Source organism: Lagopus muta, chromosome Z, assembly GCF_023343835.1.
Source record: "Lagopus muta isolate bLagMut1 chromosome Z, bLagMut1 primary, whole genome shotgun sequence".
Taxonomy (NCBI): domain Eukaryota; kingdom Metazoa; phylum Chordata; class Aves; order Galliformes; family Phasianidae; genus Lagopus; species Lagopus muta.
The window spans coordinates 19822553-19839353 of NC_064472.1; the positions used below are offsets into that span (position 1 = coordinate 19822553).

The 16801-nt window shown below is 40.1% G+C and overlaps 1 protein-coding gene across 3 annotated transcripts in view; it reads right to left on the reverse strand.

Annotated features, from left to right (window-relative positions):
- Positions 1-11883: 11883 nt before the first annotated feature.
- The window catches only part of ERCC8 (ERCC excision repair 8, CSA ubiquitin ligase complex subunit), a 31804-nt gene continuing 26886 nt past the window's right edge, over positions 11884-16801 (reverse strand). For all 3 annotated transcript variants that reach the window (XM_048931465.1, XM_048931463.1, XM_048931466.1), the window contains 2 exons: positions 13623-13709; positions 11884-12078 (listed from right to left, as the gene is read on the reverse strand). In XM_048931465.1, the coding sequence (XP_048787422.1) occupies positions 12010-12078; positions 13623-13709 (156 nt within the window). In that variant the 3' untranslated portion in view covers positions 11884-12009. The remainder of the gene's footprint in view (positions 12079-13622; positions 13710-16801) is intronic.

The following is a 16801-nucleotide window of genomic DNA, read 5'->3' on the forward strand; positions in this document are numbered from 1 at the left end:
CAGAGTCCAGTCAGAGACAACATCTCAGCTGCTTTGTGCACCATGTACTCAGATTTTATCAGGTCTGGGACAGCTATCATTTTCTTCAAACAGCTCTTAATAGCATCAAGCATCTCTGTCGAGGAATTGTGTGCAAGTGCTTTGTAGATATCCTCTCTATTTCCTTGTGAATGGAATCAAATTCTACTTAGTTTTGCTGCTAAAATAGGTGAAAGTTTGTCCACTATACAAAATCATTAGTATATTTACTCTACCCACACTCTGAGCTGAGAAGATATGAGTCCTGATATAATGAATGGGTAAAACCTTTCAGATAGGACAAGAGTGTGGATGATGTGGTCACGCAGAAGCAGGGCATGATGTTTGTCAGCTGCAGTCAGTTCCCCATGTTTAGGTTAATGAGGGTTTTGGACATCCAGGATGGTGTGAGAGCATGTGATGCAGGTGAGAGCACAGTGCAAAATGTCTCATGAATATTTAAGAGGTAACCGAAAACAAATGTCTGACTCATTTTCTAAGGATCTAATGACAGAAGTGGGTCTTGAGATCTGATAAGAATGAGAAGTTATAACCTGGGTAGACCAGCTTGGAGTAAGGTCATAAAAAGGGTGGAGATATTTGCTGAAAGAGCAAGTGAACAAAGACTGCTTGCACAGGCTAGGTCAAAATCATGAATTGAGCTGAAGCAAGAAAAAAATGATTTAAAGGGGAAGTGACATGGTGGTAGAATAAAAGCAAAGGTTAAAAAAGAACACAAGAAGCCAAAATAAACAGTAGTTAGCTAGATCTCAGCATAGGAATGATCTTAAAATTTGTGACAACTTTCATTAAACAGGTGACAGACATGGGAGTAAGTGAGGAGGAGAAAGTCATTTGGAAGGGTGATTAATGAATGAAAGTTAATCAGAAAGTTAATCAGCTCTGAGCGTGAGGGGGAAAGAAAAAAAAAAAAGGCTAGACCAGATTTGATGAATAGTTCTGGAGGAAAAAGAGGTGATATCTCAATGCTGGATGAGCAGAACTTATACATTCCATGAGGGCTGCTGGTCATTGTGCTGAAGGGAGAACAAGGCAGTGAAGAACATGTTAAAAGAAATTATGTAACCCCAATCAGAGTGGCCTAAATTTAAGGCAAAATGGCATTTAGAAAATGGTGGGGGGAAAGGCAGAAATGTGAAATTGAGTAAAGAAAGATTATGGAGAAGTAGCATCTATAAACCAGGATAAAGAACAAAGGTGGCAACAGTTCTACGTTATGTGAAGTTATAGAATTGGAAAATACATTGTTATGACAGTGAATAACGTGCCTGATTATTTACAATGCTTCAATCATACTTCTGTTTAACTAAGCCTCTTTTAGATAAACTAACTTTTGCATGATAGTTTTTCTCAGTGAGAATAAGATTCTAAGAAGCTGTAGGTGGCTGGAGAAAAAAATAATGAAAATGAGAGGATTATAACGCAAAAATAGTATGTAAATGTCAGGCTTTCGGGACAATATTTTCTAGTGACTTAACAAACAAAACTGCAGGTGTGGGAACTAATGATCTATTTCTTCACTGAAGAGTATTGCACTGAATGCGAGTTAAAAAGCAGCTCATGTTATTCTGGAAACTGCTTGTATATGTTAATGTACAGGGTTACGAAAAAGCGAATGAACTCTCCTCCCATCTGTCTCATCCTGTGGGTGCAGTTCAGCTCTCACATTGCCAAATGGCTGTCAGAGCTAAGCACACGTGTTCTGCTGCTTTGAATGTGTCCTGGGCACCCAGGATGGGGAAGAATGGCATGGAGGCTGCCTGGAAAGGCGGGCGATGTCTGAAAAGCAGGGGACGACCAGCTCTAAGCTAAAAAGCTTGGTGAATAGCATCCAGTGAGTGAAGGCTGCGGGTTGAGTGCACAGGCAGGCCAGGTCTGCCCGACTCTGGGAACTATGTGAGTGCAGCAGAAAGGAGATGCAAATTAAAGCAGTGGTGAGAGGAGGCTGTAGATGGAGAGCAGGAAAGGCCTGAACTGAGCTCCTGCAGGGAGGCAGTGAGGACAGAGGGACGATGATGGAGCTGTGCAGGCACTCACAGCTGCACTGCCCTGACCCAGACCCTCACCCCACTGAGGCCTGCAGACAGGGGCCAGCAGCAGGCCTGGCCCTGCTGGTGCTCAGGGGCACTGGGTGTGCTTGCCCCATGTGCTCTGGGGCTCTGACTTCCCTTCTGGAAGCTGGCACAGCTGCTTTGTCTCCTCTCAGTCCATCTTTCTTGTGGCTGCCGTGCTTGGTTCTTGAGCTCTCTGGTGGGATGCTGGGCCACTTTCCATCCTTTCACTTGTTCAGATTTCCTCTCTTTGACGGGAAAAGAAACTGGCGGTACAATTCTCAAGGTTACTGGAACATACAAGCCTTCCTGCTGATAGGCGACATGCCATCGGGATCACCTGACACTTATTTAGGGTATGCAGGGCAAGTCTATGAAACCTGTAATCTGGGACAGGCAGCACAGCTCCTGTATCCCACAGGCCTGCATGTCTCACAGCTGTCTGCATTTCACAGAGCAGCCCATCACAGAGTTATTTAAATTGCTTTGATATACTTCATTAGTCAACCTGAACTTTAATGGGTATCTGCAGTGGCAGAACAGGATGAAGCAGCTGTCTCACACATTCATAAGGCCCTCAGGTATAGTAGCTGTGTGCAAAACAATTAAACGTTCTGGAAACTCTCGTTATAAACAGTGATGAATAGCATTCAGATGGCAGAGCTCTGTGCAACTTGAGAGATGCGGGTTGTTTTTTCTTCCTGGGAAACAATTTGTGCACTACTCCGAGAACGTGTAACACGCTGTTGAGTGGGTGCCAAGTGGGTCCACTTCTCATAGGAGCTGTGCATAAGTTCTGCATGATGGAGTCTCCTGGCGCACAGTGCACCGCAAAACCACAGGCTGCATGGGGACTTCAGATGCTTCACTTCAGAGGGCAGTAATGCATGCTCCGTGTAGAAAGGTGTGTTCTCTGGGCCATATAGTCCACCCAGAAGCATTAGTGATGGGCAACAAATGAAGAGATTTGTTCACATTTGTTTTGTGGAGTCCAAAAACATTTTTTTCATGTTTGCTAGCATGAGAATCACAATCAGCTGATTTCCTTAGGAGTTACAGCAGAGTGTAGGAGGTGATAGCAACAGTAATTAACTGTTGAGCAATGTGAGACACTCCCTACTGACTGCCAGAAAACATGGGAACTCAGGATTCTTGCCCTACACCTCCTCTTTGGTGTATCCTTAAATACAACAAACATGGGCTCCCCACAGCTGTGCTCATCGTGCTGTTTTGATTGAGAGCACAAAAGAAGCATGCTAAGGCAGTAGCAAGGCAGGAAGCCTAGCCTTGCAGCATGGGGCTCCACACAGGTGAGCTATGTGTACATGAGTTGGGCTGCTCATGAGAGACAGAGTTAACATGTCTGGGTAACGCTGATGCCAGGAGAAAATGAATACGCTGCACTGGAAGGAAGGATTCCCTTTTGTCTCTGCCTCTTTTTTTTCTTTTTTTTTTTTTTTCCCTCCTCTGTCTTAAAATAGCAGCAGCAAATTAAAGTTTCACCGTGCACACTGAGATACATTTTTGTGGATGAAAGTTACACACTGCGGGCAAGCAGTAATAGCTATGGTTCCTTCAGAGGCCAGCCTAAGCTACGAGCAGAGAGGATTATGAATCAACTTTTAAGTTCAAGTTTTAAATACAAATGGAACTGGCTGGCTACCAACGTGAGTCTGTTCTTCCCAGTGATTTCCAGCAAGAGCATAACATCTTCCTTCATCTAAAATGATTTCACTTTTTGGATCTAACTTTTATAAAAATCATATTACAAATTGTTTTAGAATATTTCTGTGAAGCCACTGGAGGCTGAGACTTTTGCCTTAGAAGTCTTATTACAACTAATACAAAACAAGGATGCTGAGACCTGTAACTGACGCAATACAAATATCCTGTCAAATGCTTTGCAGTCAATAGAAAAGTAAAATGCTTTGTATTCTTAAAACCATCACCAAAAACAGCTAAAATACCTTAACAGCCCCCCTTGACTCTGCCCCCTGCATTGCTCTATTCTGCGTGTTACAAAGGCATATTATCTTCGTTGCCAAGTTGATTACCCCACTCATGCTTAAACATGTTACTGCAGATTACAAATGTATGGCTGTAAAAATAACTGGTTGGATTGATTTAAACTGCTGATGTTAATCTCCAATTTGGCATGAGGAGATTTACTATAAAACCTCTTTGGGATCACCAATGCTGCTCACTCCCAACAGAAAAGTGTGGATTCATGGAGTTTGGAGTGCACTGAGACAGGAACACCCTCCTCTGAGGAGAAGCTGGGAGAACTGGGGCTGTTCAGGCTGGAGAAAAGGAGGCTTAGAAGGGATCTCACCCCATGTCCCTAAATACCCAAAGGCTTCCTCATGTGGTTTCCAAGAAGAAGGACAGAGCTGGGCTCTGTCAGTGGTGCCCAGTGCCAGGACAAGAGGCAGTGGGCATAAATAGGAACACGGGAGGCACAGGAGGTTCCCCCTGAGCACCAGGAGCACTTCTGTGCTGAGCAGGTAATAGAGCATTGGCACAGGCTGATCAGAGAGGTTGTGGGGTCTCCTCCTTGGAGATGTCCAGAAGCCACCTGGACGTGGGCGCCCTGCTCTGGGTGCTCCAGCTGGAGCAGGGGTTGGGCCAGATGGAACTGGAGGGCCTTGTCAACCTCAGATCTTCCAGAATTCCGCAGGTATCCACTTAGCACGAAGATAATGCATAACCCAAAATATACAATTTTTTCTTCTTCCTTAACTTTAAATCATATGGTAACAAAATGAAAACTAAGAACAACTCTGTGTGCCTATGCAATTAAAATGATGTTTCAAATGTAAATAGAAAGCTCTTCTTTTATTACCTCAAACATTTATTCTCAACTCTTAGGCTTAGTAGAGTTTGGCTGAGTTAGGGGTGTCTGTGCATTGCCAGCATTGAAGATGGCATTGGCCAGCTGTCATCTTTGCAGGCATGTGGGCTGGCGGGTATGGCTGGCCATATGGCACATGGATATGGTTTGAAGGGATGAAGCTGCAGGCAGCAGGCAGGCAGCTGCCTGAATTCCTGGCCGCTCAGTCATGCCTATTTATCCTCCATTCCCATTATCTTCATAAAATAGACTAAAAGAAAACAAAAACAAGGGGAGGAGGGAAGAAGGCATGTCCATTATATAACTCATCTTTGACCACGCCAAAGGACTTCAATGATATGATTTACGTGTTTTTGATTAGTTGGATGTTACAAGCATTTAACTGCTCCCCACTGAAACCCATACACAGCCTTGAAGAATGTCTCTTAAGTGTCAAAACCTCAGCACACATCGAGGGGGCCATGAACACGGTAAAAACTCAGACTCACTCTCTTCGTGGACTATTATAACCATATTAGTTCCTATGTGTTACATGTTAGAAGTATACAGTGGGACATTTTCCATATCTCAACTGATAAGCCCATTACTTGACTGTATATCTCAAACTTCATTGGTACTAATGCTCAGCTTACATGTTCATTGTTCTGGGCTTCCCAGTACAAGACAAATGTGGGACTTTTAGAGAGTCCAGGGGAGGGCCACAAAGACAATGAGGGGCCTGGAGCATCTCCCATGTGAGGAAAGGCTGTTCAGCCTGGGGAGAAGACATCTGAGGAGAGATCTTACCAATCCCTACAAATATAAAGGGCAGGGGTCAGGTGAATGGGATCAGGTTTTCAGTGGTGCACAGTAACTGGACAAGGGGCAGTGAGCACAAACTGAAATGCAGGAAGTTCCATCAGAACATGAGAAAAAAGCTTTTTATTCCGAGAGTGACACAGCACTGGAAGAAGCTGCCAGGAGATGTTTTGAATTCTCCTTCTCTGAGGATACTCAAAACCTGTCTGAACACTTTCCTGTGCAACCTGCTGCAGGGTTTTAGCAGGAGGTTGGGTTTGGTGATAACAGAGTTCTCTTCTAACACCTGTAGTTTTGTGATTCTATGATGCTGTGATTCATCATGACAGAATCTAGCCCAATATTCAGCAAAGAGCTTACAATTCCCATCTGTATGCAGTAGATATTTACCTGTGTTAAAAATTAGGTAACAAGCAAGAACTTTTCTCCCATGGTGCCAAAGTAGTGGCATTTTTATTATATATGTATATATACACCACAAATGTATACATATATGTAAAATGCATACATATAGCCATACGAAGTAGGATAAGGACTCTAACGAAAAGTTAAACGTAAGGGGAAAAAGACAGCTTTGTTAATGTCCCCAGATTTAATAATTTTTTTCTGCTTTGTGATGTCAGAGTTCTCAGGGCCCTGGATAAGCTGGCTGAATATGTGAATAACTTACTCATTACTAAAAAAGGGTGCTTCATGCAATAGAAACCTGGCTTGATTGTAAATCCAAACAGCAAAATCCCTACACCTTTTCTTGTGAGCAGATGTATAAAAGCATATACATACCGGGCAAGAGAAAGGGGAAAGGCTGTAGTGTTTACCTTTTTTTTTCTTTTTTTTTTTTTTCCCCCAGTATTTGAGAGTTAACCACCTCTGTCTCGATGCCTGACTCTTTGCAAGCATCATGACCTAGACATGAACAATCAAGGAGCATTACCTGCCTGCCTTTGCAGAGCTCAGCTTTCACTCAGGCTGAAGGAGCCTTTTCTTACACTCAGCTGGCTCAGACTGGCTCCCATCTCCTTTGTTTCCCTAGGCTAAAAGGGAAACTAAGTTCTTTGATCTCTTGTGAGAAAAGGTATTTTTTTCCCTCTTCTGTACCTTCTGTATCAAACTGAAATAAAACTCTTCTCAACTTCCTTGGCAGGCAAAGCAAGTGAATTCCCGGAATGGCCTTACAGGATGCAAACATTTCTGTACGCGTTTTAACACATTTGACTGCTCAGTCCCAGCACTCACTGCTGTGATGGAGTGCTCTCCAGCTCAGCTCCAACTCTCTTCAAACTCCAAACTTTCTCATTGTTTTTAACAGGAACATAGCATTCAGCTATCAGCTAGCTGCCTCTCAAGTGCATGACTTTATTTCAACATGAAAACAGTGCTCCTTCTAACACCTGACTGGATCTTAAGATGTTTGCTACTTTTTCTGGTTGACACAGGAAGTACAATTAAGCTTATACTATACCCCTTCCTGCATTTCTGACTCTGAAAGAGCTCAAATAGCATAAAAATACGTTAGCATGGAAACAAAATATTTATTAAAAAGGAAGAAATTCAGATTTAGTCAGCACTAAAAAGATGTGTAAAAAATTTGGAACACAAATAATAAATTCACTACAGCTAGAATCTTTTCATAGAAATTCCAGCAGAATATTCACAGAACTGATGTTTGAGATGCTGCTTAGTACCAAATGATTTAAAAACTTGGAAACTAGCATCATCTATCAGTTACTGTCATTACATGGAAGGTTTGCAGCAACTCAACTGCAGAATGGGACTGGATTCTTGCCCAAATGAGAGGTACTTCTCATTTCCTTCACCAGAAACACCTCTCCTTCCACTGGAGGACAACAGTTAAGAGTGAGAATATCAACTGATGGCGGAAAATAATTTGGGAGGATTCCTTTGCAGAAGATAACAACTCCTAATAGGAGTAATAAACCCCTGAGGCAAAAAACAAAAACAAAAACAAAACAAACCTATTTTTAGCTGTCTGGGACAACTTCAAACACTAGCCTGACAGGAGTGTGAGTAGAGAAATACTTGGGCAGATAATCCCCAGCCCACCTCTTCCTGAGCTGAATCCCACACTGCATTCATGGCACAGCTTATGCAAAACTGGTATGATGCAAAAAGTTATACTGCAACAATATGAAAATGAACCCCGTAAGAGCATAGGAGGATGGGATGGAATGGAATGGAAGAGTTGAAAGAGATCTACAGTGATCCAGCTGCCTGATCACCTCAGGGCTAAACAGAGTTTACAGCACATTACTGAGGGCAATGCCTAACGCCCCTTGAGCACTGACAGCACAGGTCTCAGCCACATCTCCGTGCAGTCTGTGCCAGGATCTGACACGTCACAGCACAGAGATGTTTCCAAACACCTCTCCTGACCTCCCTCTAGCAGCTCTGTGCCATTTCCATCCTGCCCTTGGCTCCTGCAGCAGAGCCCAGCACCTCCCTCTTCCTCCCCTCCTCAGGGAGCTGCAGGGAGAAGTGAACTCAACTCTCAGCCTCCTCTTCTCCAGACTGGGCCACTTGAGTGCCCTCAGATTGCTTTGCAGGACATGGCTTCAAGCTTTGTCACCAGCTTTGTTGTCCCCCTTCCGACATATTCAAGGACCATAACATCCTGTCTACACTGTGAAGCCCAAAACTGCATCCAATATTCAAGGTGAGGCTGCACCAATACTAAATACTGAGGGAGAATCACCTCTTTTGTATGAAGAATTTTCAAATAGGTCCCTACTCAAGATTTTATTAGGAATAATCTCACAGAATTTGGCCCAGGAGGAGAAGAATGCAGGAGAGCTGGTTTGTTTTCAAGGATCACCTCCTCCAAGTTCCAACATTGTTCATCCTGTCTTGCAGAAAATCAAGCAAAGGTGGAAGGATATCTGCACAGTTGAAAAACAAGAACCTGACAAAACTCAAAATGCAAAGAAGGAAGCACAAAAGAAGTGGAAGCATGGAAGAATATTTAAAAAAAACCAAACCAGTCCAAGCATACATGTATGGGTTTAAGAAATCCAAACTCATCTGGAATTAAATCTGGTGATGAACATGAATAAAGAAAACCTTTTACAGGCAGCAAAGAGAGATTAGGGTGAGTGTGGGCCCTTGAAAATGTGGGCAGGTGAAATGGAGACAAAGGACATGGTAAAGTGGTACAAAGTACTTCTTTGGCACTGTCGTCACTGATTAGATTGGCCTTTAGCAATCTCAAGTCTGTGAAATGAATCAAAAGTCTGCAACAAAAAGAAGAGCTAGCTAGGGAATACTTACACAAGCCCATGGTGGTTGACTGGATGCACCCACTGCTGGTGAGGAAGTAGGCTAATACTGTTGCAAAGATAATCCCAGTTATCTTGGAAAGGTCATAAGAATCTAGAGAGGTTTCTGAGAACTGGAAGGTCACTCCTGTCTTCAGGAAGGGCAAATGCAGGCCAGTCAACCTCATCCCCATTCCTGCCAATGTAATTTAAGTAGCCCTGGAAGCCTTTTCCAGACACATGAGAACAAGAAAGTGTTTGGGAGCAGTCAGCATGACTGTATGATCACTGTACGATCACGACTGTATGAGCAGACATGATGACTGATCAGCCTTCCAGCCTCCTATGATGATATCCAACTAAGAAGATGAGAGGGAACAGTTGGTTACATTTACCTTGACTTCAGTAGGGCTTTTGACACTCTTTCAAAACACCCTTACACGTAAGCTGATGAAGTGTAGACTAGGTAAGAGATAAAACTGCAGAACAGGTGAAATGCAATGCCCAGAGGCTTGCTATTAGTGGCTAAAAGTTGGAGTTGGAGGCTTGTAAGTAGTGATACAGGTGATTGTCAGAATCCCTTCCAATCTCAACACCTGTGCACTCAAAGCACAGGGAAGTGAGGAGTAGGAAGCAAAAAAAATTAAATGGATATGTTTTTCAGACTATAGTCACAGGGACAAGGCCCCAGAAAGCATTCAGATAACTGGAAAAACACAGAGTTGCCCACAGTAGGACAACTATATTATACTGTATTAGGCACAATAAATTTATTTTGGCATTGATAAGCGGAGCTATTGGTCCAAAAAGGATGGCTAGAAAATTTCTGATTATTGTCATCTTCTAACAGAACTGTTTAATTGTGAATTGGCTAACAGAACGCAGCGTCGCTCACTAAGCATGGCTGTAGATGGTGGGACACTGGGGAACAGTGGAGCACTTCTGCATTCTTCTTCCGCATCAGCAGCACAATACTTCAAGAATAGGGTATGGGAGCTTCCTTACCAGGCTTGTCATGTTTGCATCTGAACACCTTATGAGAAAAAACAAACCTGAAGAAACTTGCAAACTTATGAAAGGGAACTTTGAGAGAGGAAGGCCATTCAAAAACAAAACACAAACAGCAACAAAATATGATGCAACAGTCATTTATGGGTTTGCTTTACAGTTTACCTTCTTAAATCATTCAAATTTGTACATCTCTCCCATTCTATACACCATTACAAGATCCCCACAGGCCTCGTTTGATTGAGGATGCATTTTTGTGGGTTATTTCTTTCCTAAATTCAACATAATCCATGGTCATGTTACACACAACTGAAAACTGATTTAAAAAATAATGGATTTATTCTTTGCTAACTAGCTCTGCTATGACATACCGAGCAGCATTTCAGAAATCCAGATACCAAATACATGAGCTACAGTTGGCATACACAAATTATAAGCACAATTATAACACACAGAAAGGTCTCTTTAATAGCACATACTTTTTAAAAAAAAATCAAAACAAGTAATTTTGCCTCAAATATGTTCCCTAAGTTTTCCACTCTCAGGTGGAACAGCCACGACTGTAATGAAAGTGATCATTTTTTAACAAGTAGAAAATTCACTCATCTAGTCTCAAGAAGTGGCAGCATGGTCATTAAACTAACTTAATCTGAAACTCTGGGAAGTTTTCCACTTTACGGCTTGATTTAATAGGGCAAGCTAAATTTTCTGTATCCCCCAGCAAATTCAGATTACATATCAAACTTGTTTAGTTATTACATTTGCCTGACACGTGCACTTCTCACTTTGCATTATTCTGGCTTCTACACTGATACAAAAATTGACAGTTGTTACCTTGCATAAATATTAAATACAAAAAGACAGTGAATTAACTACAATATGCATAATAATCATACTAACGATACACATCATAAAAAGATTAACTTATTTTCTTTCATTAATATATACAACATTTTTTTCCTCCTGAGTTTGTTGTCCTACCATTACCTCTGGTTTGGAAAGGTTTTTTTATTTTTTTCCTGAATAAACTGCATTTCTGTCTAGCCTAACTCAAGTCCCCAACTGGTGATTATGCAAAGTCTCAGGCAACAGCTAGTGACTGCGATTAGACAGTGATTCCACACAACTCCTCCTTTCCAAAACAGACCAGCTTTAGGACTATAAATTCAGAAGAAAGCAGTTTTGAAGGACTAGGTTTTCTGTGTCTAACTTAAAACGTGATCCTTTCTTTGCCTTGCACTGTACGTAATGCCTGTCTCTGTCCATGAATTCTCCATGTTGGCTAGGGATGTGAGAGTTATTTGTAGAAGTTACTTGCTGATCTTAAAAACCTCTTAACAGCAGCAATAAAAACCCTAATGAAACCCTAGCCTCTATTCTTAATTTTATAGTACAGATTAAGATAGTAGCTGATGGAGTCACCAAACAAATACTGAATTAATGATCTCAGCTATGCCTCTTTCTGAACTGAATACTGCATTTCTAGAGAAACTTTTGCAGAACTGATAAAATTTAAAAGAACAGCACAAAATTCTGTTAGCTCCCAAAGTACATAGGCAGTTGAAAATGGACCCAGCCTCCTCCATCTAGACACTGTGAAAAAGTATCCCTGAGTTAGTCCGTCTTAAGGCAAAATCCTCTGTATCATCTCTCTGAAATGAGGGGTTACCTCTTTATGTATTAGTGATACCACAATGCAATGCTAACTGGTCCCAAGGGATTTAAATTTTCCTTTATCAGTTGTTCAATACTGAAAAAAGAAGACCAGTGGGTAAAGGAAAGTATCTTTTAAAAAAAGCATAAAAAGTAAATCTTTAGAGGTAAAGGTAACAGGGAAGAAAGAAGACAAGAAAGAAGTAGAATCTCGTTTCTGACTCTGCTTTAAGAGAACAGTATCAGGAATCCCGTCACAATAAATCTACCAATATCCAGATAAAGTCCTTGAATGCAGTGCCTGAATGTCAATGTTGTATCAGCATGTAATTGAAATTCAGTCTTCGCCATCACTGCTGCTCCACGCATCTTCATACGCTGGATTTAAGTGCTGCCGACGCAGAGACTAAAGAAAACAAAAATCCTCTCAGTGGTTGGCTTAATTAAAAATCAAATCAAATAAGTGCAGTGCTAAAGGCGTTTCTTAAATTACTATCTATCTGCAGACTATCTTGTCTCTCTCATGGTTAATGGATTTTCTTAAAGAACTCTTTGGCCATTCTGCTGATTAGAGACAAGACAATACAGACAAGACAAACTAGAAGAAGAAACAGTACTCTGTTTAATTTCCACTTCAGCCAAAAGATCTGGAGTACTGACTGGAAATTAACATATTTCTGAATTTAAATTATGACATATAGATATTACTGTGTTTGTTTTATGTCAATAGTTTTTAAGTCAGAAATTCACTGGCCTAGAATAACCTAGCAGCACGCTCTCAAGTAATTTTGGCCTCTGTTTACATCTAATAACTAGTTCTCACTTCAGCTTGAGAGTTTGTGCAGCCATGCGTTGCACTGAATCATAGTTCTGACTCTGGGTAAAACAGTTTTCCTTGTTTAATTCCATCCTGGGGTCTTATTTTGACCGTTAAGGGAAATTCAATGTCTGTTCTAGAATGTGAGAAATAATAGTAACTAGTGTCAGAGAAGTAGGGAGCAGAACTGTTTCTTTCAGAGGCAGTGCTGACTTACCAACTTTGCAAACAGCAGCTGCAGTTTAAGAAAATACCTCCGTAATGTCAAACTTCAAACAGCACTTACAGCCACAGCTGGGCAAACAATGTTTTGCTGTGGTTGTTGCTGCTGTTGCTGTTTTGTTTTGCATAGAGAAAAAAATAATTAACTCACAGCAAAATTGTTAGCTAAAGCAAAAGTTTTCGCCTCAGGTCAGTTGAGCACATTTTGGCTTTAGGTTATCCAACTTCTGAAGCTACTTTAAAAAATTTGCTAAAATGTAGGATAGTTTTGAAATAATCTACGCTTCTAAGTGAAGCAAACATCACAAAACTGCTTCAACTCTGATCATTTCCACAAATGAAACATTTCATAACTTTAAAACTGGAATTTTTGTATGCTGTGAGCAAGAACATAGCAAAATGAGCAAAAAAAGACACAGTAGAAACTTGATTTCTTTAACAGAAGTACAGTTTGCCAGACTGATTCTGTTTCAGATCTTCAAAATCTACAAATTTCTCCCCACCTCGAACTGCAAGGATAATTTTTATGGCTCAGCTCTAGCACTAAGAGGAAAAACATACTTTCTTAGAAAACATTATCGATGAATCTTCCCTGAAATAGCCCAAATGTCTTCCCTTAGTTATTAAAGTTTGCTTGTTCTTTTTTTTTTTTTTAGCCAAATGAGAAGTACTACTTTTAACAAAATGTGAAGCTAGAAGTCTACAAAGTGGTTATATGCAACTGTGAAAGAAAAACCCTCTCAAAACCCCACAGCACCTAGAAGACTGTACCAAAACAACCATTGATTCTCCTCTAAATCAGCAGCTGGTAAAAATTCTGATAATGGAACAATTACTTCATATGTAACTATTTCCCACCCAAGTACAACAGCCATAAAAAGAACAGTTCAAACTGAAAAAATATTAATTACCTTCTCTGAAACATCATCAAGAACTGGTTCTCGAAGAGCTGGTATCCACGCAAGGATATTGCAGTCTTTGCTACCACTATAAAGTTCCTTTAAGAAAGCAAGTAAAAATGACTCATGTAGAAATATACTGGATAGTGAATGATGTTGGGGAAAAAAGTGCACGGAATATTTATTTTTAAATACATTATTTATGCATTATTTCAAATTATGCATTACAAATGCATTATTTCTAGTTCTAATATAATCTTGACAAATAGTATTTTTAAAAAATATGCTAAGCAAAAAGAATGTTTATGTATTCTCCCCAGACTACTCACCAACATACTACTACTCATATTTAAGCGTACTTCATTGCCTAAAAGCACTTATCTTCTTATCTTCTTCCCTCTTTCATGTGTACTGAAGAGAAATGTATTTTAAAAATCAGAAAGCTTAAAAGATTGTCAATGGAGATGCAAGAAAGAAAAAGGAAAAACTATTTTTTTTTAATTAAAAAATATGAGTCAGGCTACAGTCATCTACTCAGACACATGTTAGAAGAGAGTCTAAGTATGGAGTAAAGAAATACTAAGTAAACATAGTTTTAGTATGCCTAGGGTAAAGGAAAAGAACAAATAAAGAACTGTATCCTGCTGGGAAGACAGAGAGATCAGAAAGACCGATTTATTATTTTTAATATAAATAGCCTTATTTATTATGGTAATGACTAAGAACCAAGATTCCATTGTGCAAGGCATCCTGCAAACACATGGAAGCAAACAGCTTCTGCATGGAACAGCAAACAATCAAATACAGCTTCATTTTCTTAGTTATTAAGGAAATACAGACTTTTCTGCTGCTTTAAACTGATGATGTTTTGTTAATGAGAAATAATGCAGAAACTTCACAGTAAGTTTTGCAATAATAATGCTTCTCTTTTCTAAATGAGCCAACGTGCCGATTCTCTCATATGCCTTAAATCTTGAAACACACTGCTGCTTCTTACATAAAGTATCTGATAGCACTCAAATATGGCCCCTGTGTTTAAACTGCACAAGAGAGACATACAATGTAATTTTTCTGTATTCAAACTGACAACATAAAAGTCTTTAAATGTGCTGACTTGAACTGGTAACTGTGCGTATGTGCATAATTATAGTAAATTGATTCAATGTAAGTTCAATAAATTATTAGAGATACACCTTGGCAGAAAGTCTCCTTCTGTATTATGTAGATGTAATTCTAGAACCACGTGAAATACACTGATGGTGCAAAAACTTAATGCTTAGTAGGCACTTAGAGGAATAGATACCCACTTTGATGGGTAATCTTTTCCAAGCGAACTGATACACTTCTCAAGTATCAGAGAAGAACTTGGGCTGGAAGAGACCTTAAATCTCGCCCAGTTCCAACGCCTGCAATGGGCAGGGCTGCTCCCCACCAGCTCAGGCTATCCAAAGCACCATCCAACCTTGCCATGAACACCTACAGGGATGGGGCACCCACAGCTTCTCTGGGCAGCCTGTGACAGTGCTTCACTGCCTCTGAGTAAAGAAATTCCTACAAATATCTAATCTACATCTCCACTCTTTCAGCTTAAAGCCATTTCTCCTTGTCCTATCTATGCAAAAAGTCAGTCCGCCTTTTTTTATAAGCTCCCTACTTCCATAAAACTGCTCCCAGTTACTCATGCATAAAAGACACGCAAGATTAGAGTTTATAGTTTTATGACTGATAAACTGATTTATTATCTAATTTATTATTCTAATTATCTTGCCTAGAAGAAGATGACAGATCTAAGTTACACCAAGGCATGGGTCAAACCTCACTTCATCCTGTCAGCAGTACTCTACTCAAGCATCCTGTCTCTGGCAGGACGCAGGATACCATTTGAGTTTTAAAACAAGCAACTCCTCACAACCGCACATTCCTCCTTGTAAGGAATGTAATGGCGGCATCAGCATACTTCTACTTAATCTGTATTAATATTTGTTACATTTCCTTTATCCTGGGATTGCAAGATCTTCAGGTAATACGCTGCACTGGACTAACACAATTATTACAGCCTGAAATGCTGACTCACACCTGAAGTCAGTCAAAAGAAGAGACGGTGGGTAAGGCTCCTGCATTGTTTATGTTACAGTATAGTATAATATTTCTATATTATGCTTTCAAACTCTGAGGAAAGATTGTAGATAAGACCTACCCTAAATTTTAGTTATCTTTATGTGTTGCCTACAACTACATTTGCCAAATTCCTTTGCTGGTGTCACTGGCATTTCCTGAAAAATACAAGTAGCTCTAATTTCAAACAACACTAGCTCCTGAGGTGTGGCTAATATTTTATGGCATGTTATTTGTGTGTGGGGCTTAATTTCATCTCTTTTTCTGAAAGAAAAACGTAGGTCTTGTTTGTTTACGTAGATTATTTTAAGCAGTTAACGTCATGCAATGATATCCAGCATACTCAGTTCAACAGTAAACAGCATCTTAAAGATTTCACAATGAGTATTTCCTTTTCCACACCACCCTTGAAATTACCTACTCTTATAAGATTAATGGCTCTTTTAATAAGCTAAATTCTACAGTTCTTATTACTCAAGCAGACTAACATCTTATTAACTTCACAGAGAGATTTACGTAAGAAAAATTTAGGCCAACAATAATACGGATTTTATGGCTCTATTCCCAAGATCTCAGAAGGGACATATACATACATTAACTAAATCTCATGCCACTCTGTGGAGACAGGTCCCCATGGTATCTCAAACACAAACCTGCTAATTAATTTGGGCCTAATAAGAATAGACAAAGAGTAACACCACTGGATTCCAAACAGCTGCATGGGGATCTGGGATAATATTTTTTACACAATTCTGAAAAAATATTAAGAAAAACTGAAGATGAGATTTAGTGGTGGGTGTGAAAAATCATCCAAAAAGTTTAAAGATAGCAAAGAAGCTTGAAAGAATATTATGAATAGTATGAAGAAAATGCTAACAGAGATCCAGTACTAGGTGGCAACTGTAGAAACTATACAGTGCACACGAATTTCACATGTGCTAAAACATAAGAAAGATGTTGATCATCAGCTATATTTTTCACCTGTAAATGAGTCACAAAAAGATAATAATTGCCCTTTCTGACTCAAATATTTCTGCTGGATATTTTAGAAACATAAGACTAGAAAGGAGGACCTG